This window comes from Beta vulgaris, chromosome 3 (assembly GCF_026745355.1).
Source record: "Beta vulgaris subsp. vulgaris cultivar EL10 chromosome 3, EL10.2, whole genome shotgun sequence".
Lineage (NCBI taxonomy): Eukaryota > Viridiplantae > Streptophyta > Magnoliopsida > Caryophyllales > Amaranthaceae > Beta > Beta vulgaris.
Genome location: NC_079204.1, coordinates 42,759,170 through 42,781,626, shown reverse-complemented (window position 1 = coordinate 42,781,626; position 22,457 = coordinate 42,759,170). Strand labels below are relative to the sequence as shown.

At 37.8% G+C, this 22,457-nt stretch overlaps 1 protein-coding gene across 2 annotated transcripts; it reads right to left on the bottom strand.

Moving 5' to 3' along the window:
- Positions 1-607: 607 nt before the first annotated feature.
- Positions 608-21,954, bottom strand: LOC104906840 (DEAD-box ATP-dependent RNA helicase 13). 2 transcript variants are annotated; one of them, XM_010695665.4, is made up of 15 exons: positions 21,659-21,952; positions 20,879-21,256; positions 19,124-19,296; positions 18,858-19,052; positions 13,628-13,804; positions 11,754-12,142; positions 9,953-10,133; positions 7,346-7,468; positions 7,142-7,258; positions 5,688-5,792; positions 4,217-4,357; positions 3,983-4,048; positions 1,714-1,869; positions 975-1,056; positions 608-856 (listed from the first exon to the last, which is right to left on the bottom strand). In XM_010695665.4, exons 1-15 carry the CDS (start codon positions 21,777-21,779, stop codon positions 807-809), a joined length of 2,454 nt encoding a protein of 817 aa, XP_010693967.2. In that variant the 5' UTR covers positions 21,780-21,952; the 3' UTR covers positions 608-806. The 2 variants fall into 2 exon arrangements, with proteins under 2 accessions (XP_010693967.2, XP_048497465.1); XM_048641508.2 differs by lacking the exons at positions 608-856; positions 975-1,056; positions 1,714-1,869; positions 3,983-4,048 and having other exon boundaries at positions 4,266-4,371; positions 21,659-21,954.
- Positions 21,955-22,457: the final 503 nt, after the last annotated feature.

The window sequence follows — 22,457 nt, the reverse complement described above, 5'->3', positions numbered from 1 at the left end:
ACGTGAAAGTCAAACTGTTGCAAGTAAAAAGAAATAGAGGAAGTATATGTATTCACATGATCCGCATCCAAAAATCAATCAAAAAAATAGACTATCATGGGGGTAAACGTATTCACTTATTAAACAATTGTCGCAGGCTGATTCATTCTTTTGGTTGTAATTTTTCTTTTTTGCATTGCTATGGTGAAGGCAATAAGGTTGCAAATTGACTAGCTAACATTGAGGTGACTTTGGAAGAAAGGTGGATTTTTTTTATGATTCACCGCGATCCTCTTTAGCCCTCCTCCATGAGGACGTTGTTGGTGTTGCCACCACTCTTGTTACTTGGCTTCTTTCTTAGGCTGTAATCATGGTCTTCCACTCTTTTGCATCAAAAAAAAAAAAAAAAAAAAAACAAATGGTTCAAGCTAGGAACCCACTGACAAGCAAATGCCGCCAGGAGACGGGGAGCTTCAATCATGAAACAACCGGGAAAGGCAAAGCACACGACCATTTCCCAGCCTCATGCTCCACGCCAACTAAAAATGCCTTCACAGGTGCCCATACGAAGCAGATGACATAAGGTACTAAGAAATGATACGTCAATAGTACCCGTTAAGAAGGTAAGTTAATATAAGGGAGGTTTCCTATTAACATTAGGGTCCATTCAAATAAAGACTCACTCACATCTGTTTATAATGTGAGCAGGCCTATTTTTCTTATAATTCTACTCTTAGTGAAGCAAACGAAATGTTACAAATATAGTACTGGACTACTAGCTAACAAAATTTTGCTATCATTTGCTCTCTGCTTCCCAATTATCTCTACTAGGCTTGTTTTAGCCTTTTCTTCTCCGTTCTCTTTTGCTCTTTCTGACCTGCAAGTATGAAGCAGAGCACCGTAAATCAAACATCCCACTGAAGGATTTATGATAATCAAGTCGTTACAAAGAGTGAACAAGGCATCACAGAACAAATAGAGGAAAGAAAGTATACGTTTTTTAGCCTCTTTTCTTTTTCTCCGCAACTTCTCCATGTCTCGGTGCTTCTCTGCAAGCTCATTGAAATCCATGCGCACCTGCACGAGGATATAGATATGAAAACTGTTTAATGTCCAATTGACATTATATAGCCCTCCAAGCAGGACTTACAAATAGCTGAAAGAAATTGCGCATCCTAAGGTGAGGAAAACCAAGACATTTGAATATTGCTAGTCCATTTTATTACAAATAGAAATCCATACAAGTAAATGAAAGCTTAGAAATAAAAGGAGCAAATGCCAAACAATACCCATTAAGCCAAACAGATATGCCTACGCAATTCAAAAAGCTTCAACATAATCTATGATGTAACCTTTTGATCAATATACTAATCCAGATAAGCCCAAGACATTACCGGCTCATTTGGTACAAGGTCGAAAATATTGAAATTGGTTATAACTTACAAGTGTCTTTGTTTTCAACATGGGACGTCCTGTTGTAAATGTTGTACATCTCCATCACCAATTAGTGCTTTTTTTTCTTTTCAATTCAATACTTAAATAATCCCACAGTTGAAAATCAAAGATGACCAATGTCAACAATACCACAGCACAATTAGAAATATAACTGGCTGGAGCATAACATCTGATTCAAATCTGGACTTGAATATCAGGTTGATAAAATGGAAAGTCATGTCACAATGCACACTACTTACGATAAGTGCAGTAGTGTTAGATCTCAAACATGCACATTACCTCAGGACCAGCCCGAAGAAGCGCCTGGAGCGGCTCCACACAATCCTGACCAATAACAACTAATTTCTTGTCATGATCCACTAAGCCTTTGTCACCACCAGATTTCTGCTGAGTTAGCTTTTCCAGTTGATGTTGCAGGACTGGGGAAACACCAGCCTAGAAATAACAATTAGAGAGTCAATAAATTATATAGAAAAAAGAGACACAGAGCATAATACACGACGACTGTATACAAAATTGAATTCCTAGAAACCTTCTAAGCCTCCACAATGTTTCTAAGTGTTAGAGTTCAGCCAAGCTTTGCATGTTTTATGTTTCTCTTTATGCTTTCTGGCTTTACTTACATGTGTTTCTAGGCCCTTTAGGATCCTTGTTGGAAACTTCGTGTGCTTGACCCTTGGCATAACTTGGTGCAAACTTTAGTCACATTATTATGTTTCTGTTGTATACATTTCGGTGTTCACTGGGGAAAAACAACTCTTTCTTTTAAGCCTCTTAATAGGGTAATCATTAATGAAATCCTAACTTTGCACCCTGCTTTCATATTTAAATTGTTGTTATTCCCTCAACCCTATGGTATCGCACTCACGTTAAAGCATCCCAACCACTGAAGTCCTCCTTTCAATCTTTCATCATCATGGACCTCTACTTGTGTACACAAGCGTTCGGCAGATGCCAGACTCACGCTCTTGTCGCCGATAAAGCAAGTGTTTTACTTTTCACTAACACCTTCGAGAGCCAACACTTGGACCGTGACACTAAGCCTCCAGGATTTGCCAAACACAATCATAGCCATAGGTAATGGTTACATAGCCTCTTCGTTTTAAGTAAGTACCTATATCAAAAATTTGACACTCCAGCATGGATACAGAAACTTGGACATTTAAGTTTGACACAAACATGCATAACTCTGCAAATATGTCACGAGCAATTTAAAAATTTGTATCACGATTATTGATTCACACCACATATGCAGCATCGAGTCTCATTAGATATAGCATTTAAAATTAATACTAAAGTGACTCTCAAAAGATCAATCTCTAATCATTAGGAAAGGCAAATTTCCCTTTGATACACCATATCCGGCCTTCCAATGACGGAAGCATGGTGTCAAAATACGGCTGTTCCGTTTCGGCCGTATTGTAATGTTTTTCGATGTTGCAGGACCGGTATTCGCAGGTTCCTACTTCATATCGCCTTACCATTTTAGTCCAAAATCTAGGACAATATGACCGCATGTCCACATCGCATCCAAATCGCACGTTATCCACTGCGTCGAGCCTGAATCTTCCGTATTTTATTTCCACCGCCTCTAGCATCATCGTTAAGTTACTGCACTGAAGGAATAGAAAAGTATGGACGATGTGACTGGAGAGCCTTTGGCAGTTATTTCAAGCATAGTCGGATGCTGGTGGTGGTCGCGAGTCGTCGACGGTGAACTTTCTTTGTCGGCAATCTGTTTTCTCTCACATAATTTTATGTTTCTCTCTACTCGTTGCTTTTTGTTTCAGCTTCTTTAGATGCCATTAACTTTTTAACTACCAAGCAAAGGTTGGCTTAGTGGTAAAGGTTCCCTTTATCATTCCCCCCACTTCCAAGGTGGCTGGATATACCTTCCCCTTCATTAGTCTTTCATCTTACCTACCTTACAAATAAATAAAAAATAACTTTTTAACTCCCTTTCTTCCAGTAGGTTGTGCCAGCTGTAGCAACTGTAATTTTTTTTTTATTGTTTTCCTCTTTCTTAAGGTGTGGTCTACTAAATTACTAATTCTTTTTTCTCTCTTTCTTGTTGTGGGATCTACTGAATTGTGCTGCATTTAAGACTTTACTTTCTCACGCTACAGCTTCAGTCCTTCTAACTTTCTATTTTCTCTATATTCTAAATTTTCCTATTATCTTTATTTCTAAATAAAAAGGTTCAAAAATTTCATAAGACTGAGGATTCTTTTTATTATTCATAAGAAAATCTGGGAAATCTTTTACAAAGTACACCACAACCATGACGTGGTCCGCGATAAGCATATCCGTTCCATTCCAGCAAAACCGTGACCGTTCCAGTTACCGCAACCAAAAACCGTATTTTCGAACCACAGACAGAAAAAAGATGAATCCTTGTACATTCCAATTTCCACATCAAACCCATCATATACAGCATGTACGTACTAGAACAAGTAAGTGGCAGGAGACATGCATGCTACCAAACATTCAAAACCACTCATGGAAAACAAGATAACAAGAGCAAGAAAAAATGTCAACAAGTTATTACCCCAGCCAAGAAGCGATGTGAAAAGGACTTTGGCTGCAGTGGACGTGATAACAGCATATTGAGCTCCTGCAGTTTCAAAGCAACATGCACTTCGTGAGCAATGTAAATCTCAGAAATTAAATGCCGCCTTGTAAAACGATGTAAAATTGCATTAGTGAGTGAACATCATAGTACTAAAATCCTGCATGCCCAACCAAAGGATAACAGTAAACACCGATTAGTAGATGGTGCTACCTCTTGAAGTTTCTTCATACGCATGGAGGTAGATTTTTTGTGCCTGCAATTGTTAACTCTATCTTCTTCACTGTCATTTTCCTCGACATCTAGCCCTATTGACTCAGCATTCCTTTTGATCCAGCTCTCTTTTACTTTTTCCTACAGCAGATATACTGTGGATGAAGTATGCAATATGTAAAAGCCACAACTAAAGATCTTAAGGTACTCAAAGAACAGTAACTAAACTGCAACTTTCTGTGCCACTCAGCAACCAAAATTACAAGTCCATCGGGATGCTAAATGATATGTCTAAATATGACATCACGTACAAATCTAACAACAAATCAGCGGAATTGTCATAACTGCAATTACCAGATTCGGAAAAAAAAGCACAAAGGGGAAATAAAAACCGAAAAAGACAAAGGCTTATCTTCAACAGTAAAGTAGCTTCCTCTCCGCGATTAAGAGCACTGAAATTACAGCATTGTAACGTGGTAGCTAGCAAAGGCATAATTCCATATACCAAACATCTGAACTTGGTGACATTGAGAATCAACAAGGTGGTCCTTACTCCTTACCTACGACATAAACCTCCAAGCGCCAACCACCTAGACTTATCTCACTGAAATAAATATGGTAACAATCCGACTCCAGAGACTTTCGCAAGAAATTTGCTCGACTCTAGTTCAGTCTCCTAATTGCACCCAGTTAATCAGAAGCAACAAAGGTACTCACTTAAGACGTAACTACCTAAGTGAAGAACATCCACTAATCAAAGATTTACAGATGTGCTTTCTGAATCAAGAACATACACATAAAAAAGTTCCAACTTCATTGCTCAGCCAACATCTTTGATAGGGGTGTCCGGAGTCCAATCCAGTTCAGTCCAAACTTGTCGGACTGGACTGAAAATTTTTTGGATTGGACTCGGACTCAAATTTTCGAGTCCAAATATTTTCGGACTGGATTTGGACTCAACCCTTTAGAGTCCAATAAGTCCAGTCCAGTCCAAATATATTTTCATATATGATATATATTTTAATTAATATTTATATATATATATATATATTAATATTTATATATATAATGTAAAAGATGTATGTGACTTATTTTATGGAATGGATATAATGAGCTTAATTTTTCAAATTCAATTATGAGAAAACGTTGTGAATTATTGAATCTAAATCGGAGAAAAAATTTATAATAACTGGACTGGAATGGACTTGATCCGGACTCAAGAAAAATTATTGGACTGGAGTGGACTCAAAAAATATTTGGATCAGACTTGGACTCAATTTCTCGAGTCCAAAAAACTTCGGACTGGATTTGGATTTGGCAAAGTCCAATCCACTTACACCCCTAACCTTTGAACATGAGATGCCATTACTTGGTGCATCATCAAGGTGTATGAAATTCAATACAATAAATAATCATCCGACCTACAATCTTCAGGCAAATGGGAGTGTAACACTAGCAAAAGAAAAGTTACCTTTGACTCTCTCCGTGAAATCTTATCTATTTGACAAGCAAGAGATAACCGCTTCCGAACCTCTGGCATATAAGAGCTTTCAATCGGAAAACGCTGAAGAGTATCCTGCATATATGACAAAATATGTAAGCCAGCAGACTTAATCTAAATATTACCAATCTTTTGAAAGGAACTCGTATATCTTCCAGTCACAGCAGCTGCCACCAATCAGCTATAAAAAATATAAGGTAATCATAGTATATCACTATGAGGCAAATCATGGAGCACTTGAGGATGGGAAGCCAGTTGAACTGCTTTGATGCACTAGTTTGGAACACAATATGGCATAAATTAGACTTGCAATTCTAACACTCTTTTTGTCTTCTTTTTTTTACCCCATGCAAAAATAAGTAAATAACAGCTTTGTTGGGCAAATCTTTTTCTTTTTCATTATCAATACCTAACACCTTTCAAGAGGCTTGTAGTTGTACCCAAGGTGAGATATGAGGGGATCTGGTCTAAATTCCTTTGTCCTTGCAATAACAAAGAGGTATTTCCATCAGACCCTTGATCTACAGCAAGATTACCCCAGCGACTTCCCAATAAGTAAGAGACATCAACGATCTAATAAGTACGTTGAAATTTGAATTGACAAAACTAAAAGCCCAGCCTCTAAAAAGCTTTTACTTAAATATATAAAGACAATGTGATAATCTGCTTCCTACATCAGATAAAAACCTATATGCAGACCTCTAAGGATCCAGGAGTAACATCATGCCTTTTATTATCTTAAGCAAGTGTAATTAAGATACAAGGCTCATTTTAACCAACCACGGAATATATAATTGAATAATTCATTCCCTAAATAAGAATTAGTTCTTTCTCCAAGTTGAAAATCCAACTTAGCAACAGAGGCGAGGCCTCAATTAGAGCACACTGAACAAATCAGATAATCCTCTTGTAATGCTAGATTATTCTTAACTGCATATCTGGCAGAAAAAAAGTAAATGATGTATCTTGCACATTTCAGGGGCGCAATGGAGGAATTTTGATTTTTAGATAAGCTATAATGAATCGAGTGCTCTATCGTATGTTGGACAACATTAACAATGAGATAAACCAGTAAAAAAAGATGGTGAACTGCATGAGCTACTTGGTATAAAAGCATATTTCTCTTTAATTTACTCTTTCTTTTTTCCTTACTTGGACTTCACTTTCTTGCTGACATAGACCAAGATGTACTTAAAAGGTCACTTCTTGAAACAGCTATTTATTTAAACGTGCACCATTTTAGATCAAACCACAAAAACAAAAACAAAAAACCTACAGAACACAAAGCATTCCAGAAATCTCTGTCAAACAAATTGTAATAGATCTCACATTCAAAAAGACCAAGTACACCTCACATTTCTAAATGGGATCAAATAGTAAGCACACAAGCTATGTGAGAAGAAAAGGCCTTGAAAGTACTGGACCTTGTTAAAGGATTTGCACAAAGAGGCAAACTTTGATCTTTCATTTGACGAGACCAGTAAAACACTGCATCCATCAGTAGAAGCTCTAGCAGTACGTCCACTTCTGTGGACATATACCTAAGAGAGCAAAGTGACACTAGATTAGCAAATTTAATTGAAAAGAGAAATTTCACAATTGAGGCTAGAAAATTTTGTTTCAGTTACATCTGCTGAATGTGGAAGCTGATAATGGATAACAGTACGAACTCCAGGTATGTCTAGTCCTCTGGCAGCACCATCACTAGCAACAAGTATTCCATTTTTACTCTCGCGAAAGCGATCAAGGGCCTGTATTCAAAGCTCGGTGAAAAACAGTATCAAAACAAACTTTTTGAGTACATAAATTACTGATTAAGTATCCATCAGGCATCAAACTCTTATCTATCACTCAATTCCACAATGTAATCAAGACAACAAGCCCCTCCGACCAAGGGGAAAAAAGGGAGGGGGGAAAAACACTAAAAAATAAAGGATATAAAAAAAGAATTCTATATAGCTATTCTATTACACCTTATTATCAGCAGCACATCCAGATAATATGAAATATCAATAAAATCTTAAGAATCGACTATACACCTTTTCAACAAACCAATATGATTAGGAAGGTCTACCAAACAGTGAAGTACTCTGTACTCAATCTGTCCCAACCTGATTCCTGAATTATAGGTGGCATGCAATAATAAATTCAGAAGTACGAAGTACAAAGCACAAAAGATAGAAACTGAAAACCCCCTCTATCCCCTCCTCAAACCCATGACAACAAACAAAAATGCATAAAAGGAACTACTGACATCCGGGGTGAAGCAACCTTTATAAGATCACAGCAAAACAACATATATAAGCATAAAAAATGGACACTACAAGCAATGAAGCCTTACAGATTTATAGCTCAAAGCTACATTTTGCCTAACATCAGTGTACAGAATTAGATCCCCTAACCAGGAAGGACTTAAAACCAAAATTCCCTCCAAGAGCTCGAAAAACTCTTTCGATATTGGCATACACATTAATACACCCTGCCAAAATTATATGCGGAGCCACTCTTGCATCTAGCTGCAGTCAATAGCGTCATCTGGCTGCCTCTACCCCTCTCCCCCCCCCCAAAAAAAAAAATGATATATATATATGCAGAACCTGAAGACTTGCTCAACAGTTCCCTATGTTACCAGAAGACAATCTTGACAGCGCCTGCTGCGTAGTGTCATCTGGCTGCTTCCACTGTTCTAATACTGCATGCCCAATTCAAAGGTAGCATATACTTGAGGGTAGTTCTCATCGATCATCACACCATAACTTAACCCAATGACAACACCAATTCCTCAAGACTCCACATCTCCTTCACGTACAGGCGTACAGCACAACGGTAAACAGAGACCAGCAACCCATAATATAAAAAATAAAAAAAGGTTCCAAGGTAGTAGATAACCTATGATGTTTCCACCTACTGCATCACCATTACTGCAACAAATACTGTAAACCTCCATGCAACTGTTAACATATAAAGATTATAAATATAATCAGCCAATGATAAGTGTCTTATAGATCTGTCTTGAGAGTCGAGGCATGGAGAACTACACAGCACCTAAAAAGCACAAAACTATCTCAAACCCTGAAAGCTTCATTACAAGCACTGGAGTCCTGATACTGTGCCATGTGGGTTCATACACATCTAGACCATAATGATAAGTTGATAACTCCTATAATGTTTAGCTGAAGTCTTATGTTAGCACTGGGAACATAGACATGCAGAAACGCAATTTTCATACAACAAATTATGGTAACACAAAAACCAAAGCAATATATCAAGAAATAACTTAGAGATCTAATGCAGTTTGGTTCGCTGTTAACAAAAAGAAAAAAGGTGAATAAAGAGGGTATTAGATTAAATTTGGTTTATTTAAAGAGATTTTAGAAACAAAAACTGAAATTTGCAACTCTAAAGATCTTTGCAAAGGAAAAAGTTGCTAGTCTTCAAAGAAAGATCTTCCCTTCAATTTAATAGGAAATGTGACCGTCATCCCAAGTAGGGCTGAACTACATGCTCTGATCATTTTAAACAATCCCTTCAGCTAGCCAAAGCATCATGAGCTTTCAGCATGTCCTGCAGGACACTCCTTCCCTAGTAGGTGGTTGAGCAGTTAATTTTTCAAATGTTGATCGAAACATAACAGCCCATTACAAAAAAGAGGGAAGGAGTGGCATACAAGGGATCTTTTATCTGCTTCTCCACCCAAATGATCCAACACTTGCATTAGAGCTGCATAGACCATTGCACTCTGGAATAGGATCTATCAAGGTCTACCGATTATCAACCCAGCTTTTAAGCCAATAACATTAATATGTCTGGGATATCTGAACCATCAAAATAATTAACTCATTGAAAATATTTACTAGATTAGTATGAGAACTACACACACCAAGACTCCTTTGATTCTTGCTTAATAACATAGAAGCATCAAGACAAAAATGCAAGATACTTATTTGGAGACAAAGGCAACAAGAAAGGCCTAAAGCTGATGTGGAAGGAGGGGATGACAGGCATCAAACTCAGGATACACTTACGAGTCAAGCAACCAGAAACTCACAGCACTAGCCCCTTGATAAACAGCAAACTACATATACCTAATATTGAAGGGGGGAAGGGTAAAAAAAAGGATCTTCTACCACAATTAACAAAAAATCTTAGATTTGGAGCCATTGACAGTATCAGCCAAAGTAACAAAATGACAGCATCGATGAAGATAAGAAAACTTCAGAAGGACTGAAACTGACCTTTAAGCGAGCACGCTGCTGCATCTCACCATGAAGGACACAAACTTTGACGTTAAGGGTGCGTAAAAGAGCAGCAACATGGCGTAACGCAGTAATTGACGAGCAGAAAACAATTGTTTGGCCTTGACCGTGAACACACAGAATGTAATACAAGTAGGCATCCTTGTCTTCATCGCTACACCTGTTATAGGATAGATTTTAGCATAATTATAACAGTGACATAAGAAAGCACAATGCTTGAAATCTAACAAGGATTCAAAAACGATCCAAAAGGTCCTGGGTCTATCGCAAGCACCAGTCTCATACTCTCATAAGAAAGCAACCAAGTGAGAATAAAGCTTGCATTCAAGCACTGAAGTCTTCTGCAGAGCCACAATGCTAACAGTGAGAATAAAGCTTGCATTCAAGCACTGAAGCATAATTATAACAGTGACATAAGAAAGCACAATGCTTGAAATCTAACAAGGATTCAAAAACGATCCAAAAGGTCCTGGGTCTATCGCAAGCACCAGTCTCATACTCTCATAAGAAAGCAACCAAGTGAGAATAAAGCTTGCATTCAAGCACTGAAGTCTTCTGCAGAGCCACAATTCAGAGATTTAGACTCAAGGATGCCCATAACTATAGAGCATTCACCCATCCAAATTCCAAAATTAAAAGGATCTGCAAATACATTTCCAATAATCAATTTGGTGATGGATATAAAAATTTCAGATCAGATATGGGTGCTGTTGTTACCCATTTATTCATGCACTGGATATCCATATTTTAATATTTGAAATAACTTTAGCTAATCCTTGCATACACGTATAACCTAAACCCCCCTGCTAAAAAATCGTTAAGCTATCTTAATAGTAGCTCCTCACTTCAGTAACCTCAGTGATTCAAAATTACAAATTTTTCATAGGAATTTTTCATAGGAATTTGTTCATTAAAAGCAGTTGGTAAAGTAATTAATGGCGGTAACGGTGATGAACAGTAGTGTAAATTTGTAAGAGAAGTTCCATTTCAAAATCCAAGGTAATGAAACTCCATCCCCAAACATGCATTTTTTGTTCACAAATTTCCATCCACTCAATACCACCATCTAAGTACTGATGTATGGTAGTGAAGCTTTATGAAGAAAAAGAGATGTTTAGGCTGGACAAGCACATCCATGTCCATTAAAATGGAACTCCTAACAAAATTACACAACATTCATTACCAATACCACCAAATGTCACAAGCTTACAGCCTATCAAACGGGTCGTAAGAGTTATAAGGTTTTTGCAAACAAAACCATCAACATTTCTATTTGAAATCCAGAAAAGTTTTGCTGCACTCCAGTATTGACACAAGTGGCAGAGGAAGAGGAATTGTGGGAGTGCAAACAGCATTTTCCCTTTTTATTTGTTCAGGTAAAAGTATAGATCTCAGGTCGAGCCTCCTATTTCAGTAGATAGACCAACCACCACAACAGCCCAGACATCTATATAGCATTTTCCCTATGTACTTGTTAATCTTTGTTTTCAGATTAAATTTTTATATTTTCTGTCAGTAATTTGCAAGGTGAGCTTAAATTTCAAAGTATGAAACATTTGGCATGTATATAACAATAACTACATTATTTAGTATGAAGGGGGGAAAATTGCATAAAGTTACAAAGTATTGCAGATGGTTCAGGGTAATAGGCAATAGCTCAGTTGTAAGTTTATAACAGAAATTATAGGATCGGAGAATGGATGTGGGTGGAATAGATATGGATCCATATCCGACCAATTGACATCAACATTTACTCAAGCATATGAGAAAGAAAACATACTCAACAAAGGACTCCACAAGATTTCTAGCCATTATTGATTCATTGGTCAAATCAAAAATTGCAGCATCAGGTCTCATTCCTGCTCTTTCTGATAAAGCTTCCAAGGATGACAATCCACCAGTTGATGTCTGCTTCAATTTAAGAGTTCCCCGTTTTAACTTTTTGCGGAAGTCAAGAGATAGTGCAATTGTTGCAGAAAACACAAAGGTTTGCCGTTTCTTCCTCTGGAGGATAGAGACAGTCGAGCAGTTCTGCACATCCTGGGGATGCTTTTCCATAGCTGGACTAGCTGCAGGAAGCATGTCAATAATAGACTGTAATTCATGGAAATGTCCATTCTCTATCATCCGATCTGCTTCATCCAGCACAAAAAACGATAATGAATGTAACTGCAAATACAAGACCAAGATTCTAGTTAATCTCTGGCAGTGCAAAAAGGAGACCTTATTTTACATGGTTACCTAGTACTTAGTACCAGAGCCTTTTGTAATTTAATCAAAACAGAAATATATAAAAGAGAGTTGGATTCTAGAATCATCTCTTAATAATTAAAATAAGCAGGGAGATGGAGAGAAAAAATTGAAGTGGAGCTATGCCCACCTCCAAACACGCAAGAAAGAGAAGATCTAGAAATCTTTTATGAACATCAAGAGGAAGCAAATATCATGTTTCTTCCTCAATTCCACTATTTCTCATCCGGTTATCCCTTCAGATTCACTATTACTCTTGGACAACAAATCTCATCAATTTAATAAAGCATATGGAAAGAAAAACTGTTTCCTCAGTGAAAAGAAATTGTGTTCAAAACACAACTTTCTTTGGGAAGCAGGGGAGAGTTCATGACACACTATAATTCACTGAAACATTACTTTATTTGAAATTTATCTTCTTTTTGTCCAACCATCACCCCAACAATATTATCAACACATGCATTCCCCTTTAATAAAGTTCAACTTTATGCAAAACACTCTTGTAATCTTTCTCAAGGCACCAAATCTTCTAAAGTCCTTTCACATCAAATTAGAAACATCGAATCACAAGAACAGATGAGAAAGGTGTGTAACATAGGAACTGACTCCTACAATTGATACAATTCACCCTGCCCTACCAGTGCCAGATTCTGCTTTCTTATGTTTATTATTACAGACAATTTCGCCTCATCAAATCATCTTGCAACAGTTTGGATCATCATAAGAGTTGTGCTCAGGTTTACCCCAAGGCATGAAGTTTGCTAAAACAATAAAGAAATTCCAAAAAGCACCAAACCAGGTTAAGGTCTGTGCATGCACACATTTTGATAATTAAAATCATAAAAAAAAAAAAAAAAAAAAACAAGCACACCCATCAATAAGGAAGCAAACTGGAATGTGAATCAATAATACAAAAAATATTGACAGTTACCTCAGTCTTGCATTAACAGTATCATTTGACTATCGACTGGAAAACTAACAAAACTTTGACCATCATTTTCTTCAAAAAATAGTAACTTTCGAGACGTTAAATTGGTTTTTGAGATAGCATCTTTGTTTTTTCTTCTGTAGTTATAATAGAAAATGTTAATCCAAATAATTTAAGAGGAATTGCTGGTCAAATATGCCCAATGCAGCCTGTAAAGTGCCAACTGAAACTGTAAGGGACAAACAGAGTATGTCCAACAGCCAGATTTCAGCTAATCACTTATGTGAAAACTCTAGCTATGCACAAACGTAAAACTAAAATAGAGGCCTGAACATACTGCATGAAGCATATATGATATAAAGGAGCTCTAGTCAGTTGCATGCAGTAAGCAACCAAGGCAACAAAGATACAGTTGACCAACTTCAAGGTTTTCTACAGATATTGTCCATGTATCACCACTATAAATGCAAAGATACCTCAACAAGATGCTTGTCCCCTCCTGACATAAGTTCCCACAGCCTCCCAGGTGTGCCAACTATAATTTCAGGCCTTGCTTTTAGAAGCCTCTCTTGCTTCTCTGTTGACATCCCACCGACAATAGGAACTACCCGAAAACTGGTACATGTTGCAGCTTTTTTCAGATGATCAGTAACCTGAAAATGCAACAGGAAAAACCAAAAAAAGGATAATAAATTATAGATTATTCAGCGATAACTCTGGAGTTCAGAACAATACCATCACTACTCTCTCAAAAAAAAAAACTAGCACTGTAACTTTAAGAGAACCTTATTTAACTAAAAGTAAGATTGCACATATATCTTGATTGTTTTTCTGGGAGAGACCATTGCATCCAGAATCTCTTATTTGAAGAAATCTTTTGATGTAGTGAGTTTCAAGTCACTAGCTGTCAGAATGTGAGTAGTCTTTTTCGAGCTGAAGAAGATTGGTGACCCACTGACCCCTACCAATAGCGGAAAGGGCGAATGCAGTTTAAGTGGTGCAAAAGCTTCTCTTGAACAAGCACATGGGTAGATGAAGCTGAAAAAAATACCCTCCTCCCAACCTCAAAGTAGACAAAATAGTCATGACTCATGATGCCCACATCTTTAGTGAACTAGACCCATAAATTGTCCGAACCAACCAAAACAGGTATAAGAGGAGCAAGGCAATTGCTAATATTCAACCAGGAAACCGGGACAGAAAGCTGAGAAAGAAGACAAAGTAGATATTTCTAGAGCCTGCAAACAGCAGCATCCATCCTTGGTTATCTAATCATTGTTGTATTATCAGCCCAACTAAGTCATATACAAGTGCAAAGCCAATAAGTCAACCATGACAAAAGTTACGAAACAATATTAACCACCCAGGAGTTTGAATCCTGCCAATGAAGTAGAAATGTAGAATCCCTAAGGAGGCCTAGATGTAGACAACTTTAAATTATAACTAGTCAACACTAATTGAGATGGTACTTCCACCTGCAAAAAAAAATAGCACTTCAAAAAGGAAGTTGTCAAGGAAACGACTAATAAAGTAGGTATAGTCATGATATTGCAGCAAAAACCACGATATTTCGTCCTGCTCTTGCGCTCTCCGTACAAAAGAAGGCTCAAACCCCATGAGAAAAATTACTAACCCAAACTGACAAACAACAAACAAGAAAGTAGGCTAGTCACCACTGTTGAAATCTATGGTAGAAGGAATTAACTTCTCCTCATATATACACCTGCAACATAGTGCATACCTGATATACTCACACAGTCATACCGTTGTACACCCAATACACCAGAGGCCACATTGCAGAAGGCACAGAGTGATGATTTTGACATTGACAAAAAAATTTGTAGACATGGCTAGGATCAATGGAGAAGGAAGGGCACAAAAAAGAATGTTACGGGTCACATTTTCATCAATAAGCTTTCATGATGGGAATGATAAAGCCTCCAAAAGTCTCTAGTAAATGAGGCGCCTCCTAGAGTTTGGTGCAGATTAGCTTTTGAGGCCTTCCCATTAATACCCCATCATATATCATGACACATACTCTCGTGCTCTATTCTCGAACTTATTACAGCATTGTTAGAACTTCTTTTCGAAGAACACTTCTTTCTTTCTATAAAGAAATAAAGCCTACTTTCCGTATACTAACTTGGTAATGAGAGAAGAGCAGATGTGCATCTTTGATGGTCCACTTCAACAATTGCATGCATCCGTCTATGGCATACTACGCTAAAGCATCCGCAACAAGCTTCTCCAACTCTGCATAACTAGTTCATCCCACAAGAGATATAATCTAGGGTTGAAAGATGTATGCCTCTCCAGATTTCTAAGATGGTTGTGTTCATTTGCCCAGTATGTTAGAGATCTTCCTCGTTTGTATCATCTACGAACAGTGGCAGATAAAGTATAGGTACATGGCACCATGGCGGTACAGCTGTAAACCCCCCCCCCCCTCTTTAAAGCGTTGAAGTTAAGAAGAAAAGCAAGTGAGCCAGCAATGAAGGGGGACATTGGAGTGAGTGAATGAGTGTGTGTGTGTGTGTGTGTGTGTGTGTGTGTGTGTGTGTGTGTGTGTGTGTGTGCGCGCGTGCTTGTGTGTGTGTGAGAGAGAGAGAGAGTGAGGGGGGGGGGGGGGACAAAATGGTGATTGAGAGTTAACCCTTCCTTGCTCCTTCAGAAACCTAGAACCTTATTTAACCCGTTTGAATAAAATTTAGCCAATGCCGCAAGTTCCTTCTGAAATAAGATCCTCTCAGTTAAATTTCAAGATCCAAATGCTTTCACCTCCCTCTTTCCCGGCTTGTTCATAGGATGATGTTTGGGGGGATTCAATTGTTGTGGCAAATTGATTTTTGTTCAATAGCCAGATGGTGAAACCTCTCTCTTCCTCTGTTTTGGAGTATATATGATGGGCCTTGTGATTTTGCGATTGCTTTAAGAGGGTTTTGATTGGCAACCAGAAGTGCATTCCTTCTTTTACATATTGCTGCATGAAATACATGGGTTTGTGTCTCAGTTGCTTGGTCTACCTTTGACTTCATTAAATAGATATCTCGTCAAGCTGCTTAATCTATAAAGTGGCAGTTTTAATGACAGGAAGTAAGGAAGTTGTATCACTCAGGAAACTTTTCTCGTTTTTTTATTAAAAAAAAAAAAAGGTTATAGTGCTCTGCTTCTTCATTGTATGCTTTTTGGTTGTCTTCTTTTAGTTAAGAGTTAACCTCTTTCTAGCACTAATTTTATCTGTTTCTTCCTTTACTTTGCTTACTGCTTTTTGTTTGTGGCCCAAGTTTTTACTGCCTACTATTTCCTCCTTTAATTTATTTGCTGTACTATGCTGATTCTTTTGCCATACTTCACATTTTCTCTCTTTTTTTTGTTCCTGTTTGATGAAAGGTTTCAAATATTAATTCAATCACTCAATTGCTTTCCACAGGATGCAAATGCATGGGTTTCATGTGTAATGTTCATTGGATATTATGGGCTGTACAACACAACATACTAATCAGTGTTAAGGTTTTTAATTTATTTGTTGTACCCTTAGTTTAGAAATATTGTATCCACCTCTACCTATGAAGTAGTTTGTTAAGCAAATGGCCTTGTAGTGTCACCTTTACCTTTTGACAGGGGAAGCAGGAGAACAATGTGAAAACTAAATTTTACAAGGCTAAACAAGCTCTAGTACCTATCAAGCAAATATGTAAAGCATTACCAGATATGGAGACTTGTCCACACTCCAAACATAAACTTACGACCTTTTTTGATGCTCTGTCAGCAGACAAGATACACTAAGTTCTGTGATAATTAAAAAAGTACTGAAGGTTAATTTTATTCAATTACACTACACTTTCTATGAGAACGAACTAATAAAGGGAGTACTTCAACTTCAATTCATCAGAATTGCAATCACCACCAGCACTTCAACTTCAAATTTCAATCGATCACTGACTTATTACAGGTAAGGTGGAGATTTAAAAATTCTGATGTTCTATCCAACACTTCAGGCTAATTCATACTTTAAGAATGCCACTGCTTCTTCTTTTCAGGTAAGTGCTAAATTTCATTTGGTTTCATGGCTTGTCCTCAAAATAGCTCTCCACTAGGTCCCAGCAACAGAGGCAGGGGTGTCTAACCTTCACAACTGTGAGATCAATAATAGGTTTATGTTGCCATATTTGTCATAAATCAGTTTCGGCACCCTAAGCTTGCCAGTCAAGTTTAATGGCATTACCATAGAGTATAGACTTATTAATGGCAAATAAGACTGCTCCCTCTACAAAATGAAACCATTATAGAGAAAGGAGCGTGAAAGGAAAAAGAACAGAAGGAAAAGAGGCCACTAGAAATATTGTTTCAATTCTGTTTGTGCAAATGACAAGGACTGGTATTGTTGAGTCGCTATAACATCAGGAACGGACGTCATTACGGTCCAAACCAAGGAAGAGAGGAAGTTCTTTTACATGGCTAGCAACAAAGAATTCCCACTAAGATTAGATAATTTCTTAACAAATAAACCCTAAACTAGGATTTCCAGAAGCCACTTAGGGACCGTTTGGTTTCCATCAGGGTAAGGGAATGGAATCAAGAAAGGGGTAGAGGGAGAAAGGAAAGCAAAACCCTTAGATTAAAAATGTTGTTTGGTTGAAATTTTTTGTTTTTCTCTTTCCTCTTTTACATCCTTCCACCACCATCCTCCCTCTCATGTTTGCCGGAGCCCCGCCGAAACTCCCATCGCGTTGTCGCATCGCCGGAACTCCGATCCCACCGCGCTGTCGCCCCGCCGAAAATCCCACCGCACCACGCCGGAACTCCCGCAGGCGCCTGCGATCTCCCCCTCCCCTTTCAAATCTGCCAGCCAGTGGACAACCCTAAACGTCGTTCTCTTCCGGCCAGTGGACAACCCTAAACGTCGATCTCTCCCTCCACGTCAATCTCTCCCTCCACGTTGTTCTAGTCCGGCCTGCGATCTTCCGGTTTTTCGAGGTTGGTCGTGGGTAATGGGTGGGTGGGGGTGGTTTTTCGAGGGTGGTGGAAGATTTTTTGGCAGGTCTGGTTGGCGTTAACGATGGTTTTTCGAGGGTGGGGGTGGTTTTCCGGCAGGTGTGGTTGGCGGTGACGGTGGTGGAGGTGTGGCAGTTCGGTGATGGTGGGTGGTGTTGGTGTGGGGTCAAGCAGTGGTGGGTGGTAAAGGAGGTGGTCAATGGTTGGTCAATGGTAGGTCAATGGTTGGTCAAAGAAAGGGTAAGTGAAACCTTAGGGGAGGGTGGGGAATGGATGTAGAGGACTTTGGGGGTAAGGATGGGGTAAAGGGAATAATAAAATAACACAAACAAACATCAAGTAAGGGAATTAGCTTACTTGATTCCCTTACCCTTTCTTAAATACCTCAACCCAAACGCCCCCTTAATGGTTTACTAAAGGAGCGACAAGAACAGAGCACCAGTGCTCTAAAGCCAACATATGAAAAAACCCCAAGTAACTATCTCCTAGGCCCATACCTGCAAAGAAGAATCAGACAGCCCTAATGGCATAGAAACTCAAAAGCAGCAACTCCTCCAAAACTATTCCAGGAAAAAAAAGGGTCATAATTGATTGCACTTTAGCACCTCCATTTTTCTGGTTGGTTGAAACTACCTCTGAAAGTACATGTAAGCAGAAAAAGAAAACAAGAACTAAGAAGTGAATGATGGCAGTGATCACTAGAATTAATACCTGAAGGGCAAGTTCTCTTGTAGGGGTGATTATTAAAGCTCGTATCAAGCCTCTTGGTGCAATTTTCTGAGCAACATCCTGATCTTCTACCATTATCTTACCCACTTTTTCTTGCTCATCAAGAAGGCGTTGCAAGATTGGTAAGCCAAATGCAAGTGTCTTCCCAGACCCCGTTTCTGCAGCACCAATAACATCCTACAATCCACAATGAGAATAAGTAGCAAGTTCCACATCCATTCTACAGGACTTCACAAAATAGTCCAAACCTTGCCCTGATGCGCAGCAGCGGGAACACAAGCTTTTTGAATTGGTGTTGGCTGCTTAAATCCAAGCTTGTATATTGCTTGCATAAGAAGTGGATGAAGCCTCAGCTCGTGCCATGCATTGAATTCATCTCTATCCACCAACTCTTCACTATTTTCAATGTTGGTTTCAATAACTAACATCAAAACAAATTATCTGAAATAAGATACCTATGCATTTCTTTTCCTCTTTAATTTGGTTGGGGGGGGGGGGGGGGGGGGGTTGTTAAGTAAGCAATGAATCCTTCTCAACTCGATCAATTTTACATAAATGAACTAATGACAAGGATCTAGATTTTCATGCATTGAGGTGACTTTCATCTTGGCGAGGTACCCAAATATCAACTATATATTCTCCAAGTTTACCCTTGCCATTAATGTAAGATATAAACTAAGCTAGAACTATCACTATAATTAAAAGAGACAAAACTTGGAAAACAAAAAGAAATACTTTAGTAATCGTGATCTTCCTCCTAAAGTTGAACCATATCAATAGAGAGGCGGGTTCCAGTTGGCGTTTAATCCAGAAGGCAACAACTGAATACTAGGACAAAAGCCTAAACAATTTAATTCGCCACTTGACTCAGTTCGTTATAGTCCAAAATTATAGTATAGAGAATCCTTCAATTAACTTTTGGAATCGGACAATTGTTGGAGTCAAAGGGAAAGTTTATTTTTTAATAGAGCGGATTTTTCTGCACCATAGTTAAAAGTGTCATTTGCTCACAAAAGATCCCATCGTTTACTATACAATCTATTTTGAAAATAACACCATCTTTGTAACATGTGAGATCAATTGAAAGTTACAATCACGAAATATTTTTCAAAAAAATGTCTTGTTTGATGTCGAAAGTTGATGAAAAGCAGGTGATTACAGAATTTTGCATCATTAAAAATGTAGCAAGAGAGAAACAAGTGCAACTATATCGTGAGATTTAAAATGTCATCCATATTTCCATCATTTTTTTCAAGGGAAAAGACTGCAAAAAATAGATACTAAATTAGATTCAATACAAGTAAAAGTCGTATATCTCTTGTTTCATATTTCCACTGTTTTCCTTCCAAACAGACATTACAAACTATGGATGTCAAAGCAAACACTACCTCTAGCCAATCAAGACAAGTACTGAAGCTACTTTCCTAGAGGTCCTCAACAAAGCTGCTAAAAGGGATAAGTGTATCCTTAGGGTTTTGTTATTTGTACATAAGACCAACAAAGACCCTCCCCTAAGCTTTGACCTTATGTACTTGCCTGGTCAATGTATCTCTTCTGTAGCAAAACAAAACCCCAAAACACAAAAAAAAAGAGCTTTGTGATCCGTCCGGTATTTGACCCTCATCATAGTCAAACATATGGCATGAATTAACAAGGTCATTAATAAGAGTTGGGTCAATTATATCCGTTCTATATTACTTGATTAAGTACAGGTTTATTAAACAATTTGATCATAAGCCATTACTAGATAAGAAAAGGTAACTGCTTTGTTCGGATATCCTAAAAGAGCATATTTGACCATTAATTCAGGACAAAGGGAGTAACAAATATAGCAAACACAAAGGTGTATACTTCTATAAACAGTGAAGTAATCAGCACACTCCTCGTGTAAACATCACTAGTAAACTCAGGGACCAATTGCCAAAGAAATTAACCAGAACTCTAAAGGTAAGCATGTGAAGTCAGAAGTACCAAAACTTTAACCAAGCTTGTGGTAAACTCACCTTGTTTCCGTACTTGTTTTACCGCCTTCTTCTTTGTCGCCTTCTTCTTCTTCTTTCTCTCTACATTAGCCTCTTCCATCTCTTCATCAGCCTCAATTTCAATGTCATCATCTTTAGCCACGACATCCACCAGTTTTTGTACTTGTTTCTCCGCCTTCTTCTTTCTCTTCTTCTTCTTCTTCTTTTGCTCAACACTACCCTCTACACTCTCTTTATCGGCCTCAATTTCAGTATCATCATTTTTAACTTCGACATCTACCCGTTTCCTTTTCTTCTCCTTTTGAGATGTCCCTGACTTTTCCTTGAAACTATCTTCCACAGATTGAGGGATTACCAGATTGTACTCAGACTCATCAATCTCTTCGAGCGATAAAAATCCTACACACCATTTTAAATTCATAACAGTAAGCAAACCTAGCGCAAACAATTACAGAAACCACATTTCAAACCACTTATACTAATAGTTAACCAACACAACTGAACCGTGGCTAGTTACAAACGTATTTGTTCAGAACATGTACAAATGTAGCATATATAATTCTAAATGTTGTATGAAGTATCAAATAACAGAATTTGCATATAAAAATTCACCATGATACTGATATTTACAACTTCTATGATTCAATTATACAATAGTTAATTGTCCTAAACAAAAATTGTTTCGGAATTAGGAAGTTCTCCATAGCAACTACACCATAGACTATTAAGAACAAAAAAAAAAAAATCAAATATAAACCCTAGTATATAATAAAGTTAAAATTTGAAATGAAAGTAAGTAACCTCCTTCAAGATTGTCGGAAGCAGTGAAGACAGAGAAAGGATCGTCATTGGGGAGAGAAGAATTCCATGGCAGCTCATCAAGCTCTTCGCTATTTGCGAGTCGTTTGCTACGCTTCCCCATTAAAATATATGGCAGTTATACGTAAAAACTGGCAAGATTTACACAAAATTGATACCTCCTGGCTCCTACTAAGATAATCTTGGTGACAAATAAAGAGAGCGGCGGAAGAAGAGGTCGGAATAGGAGGCAAGGGGAATACACTATCGAAAAAACTCTTTAAATTATGAAAATAGTTTGAACGTCAAATACTAACCTTCATTTCTAAACAAGTATAACAGTTGGACTTTTATATTTGTCAACGTATAATTTTGACCATTAATATTTCTGATTAAGTATTTATAAAAATTATAAAAAGTTGAAATTATGGAAATATTCATTAGAACAAATCTAAAATCATTTTATGCGATCGTTTTTGTTTTTAATATTAGTAAAAAACTATGATCAAAATAAAGTATGTGAATAGTGCAACTGTAACACCCCCGCCAACCCGAACCCTTTTTCATTTAATAAAACTCAAGATGGGAGAAAATTCACGAAGGTTCGACTCAACGGGCGTGCTACCACCGCACTCATCTCCTTGGAAATAAATGCAAGGCTAGATTAAAGCATACTCAAATTAATTAATCCTTACAACCAAGTAAATCGTTCATTAAATATTACTAATTATTTAAGTGTTTCAGTTCCAGCGAAAGTTAAATCATAAGCTAAGTGGATGACAACTCTAAATGATCTCCCTTT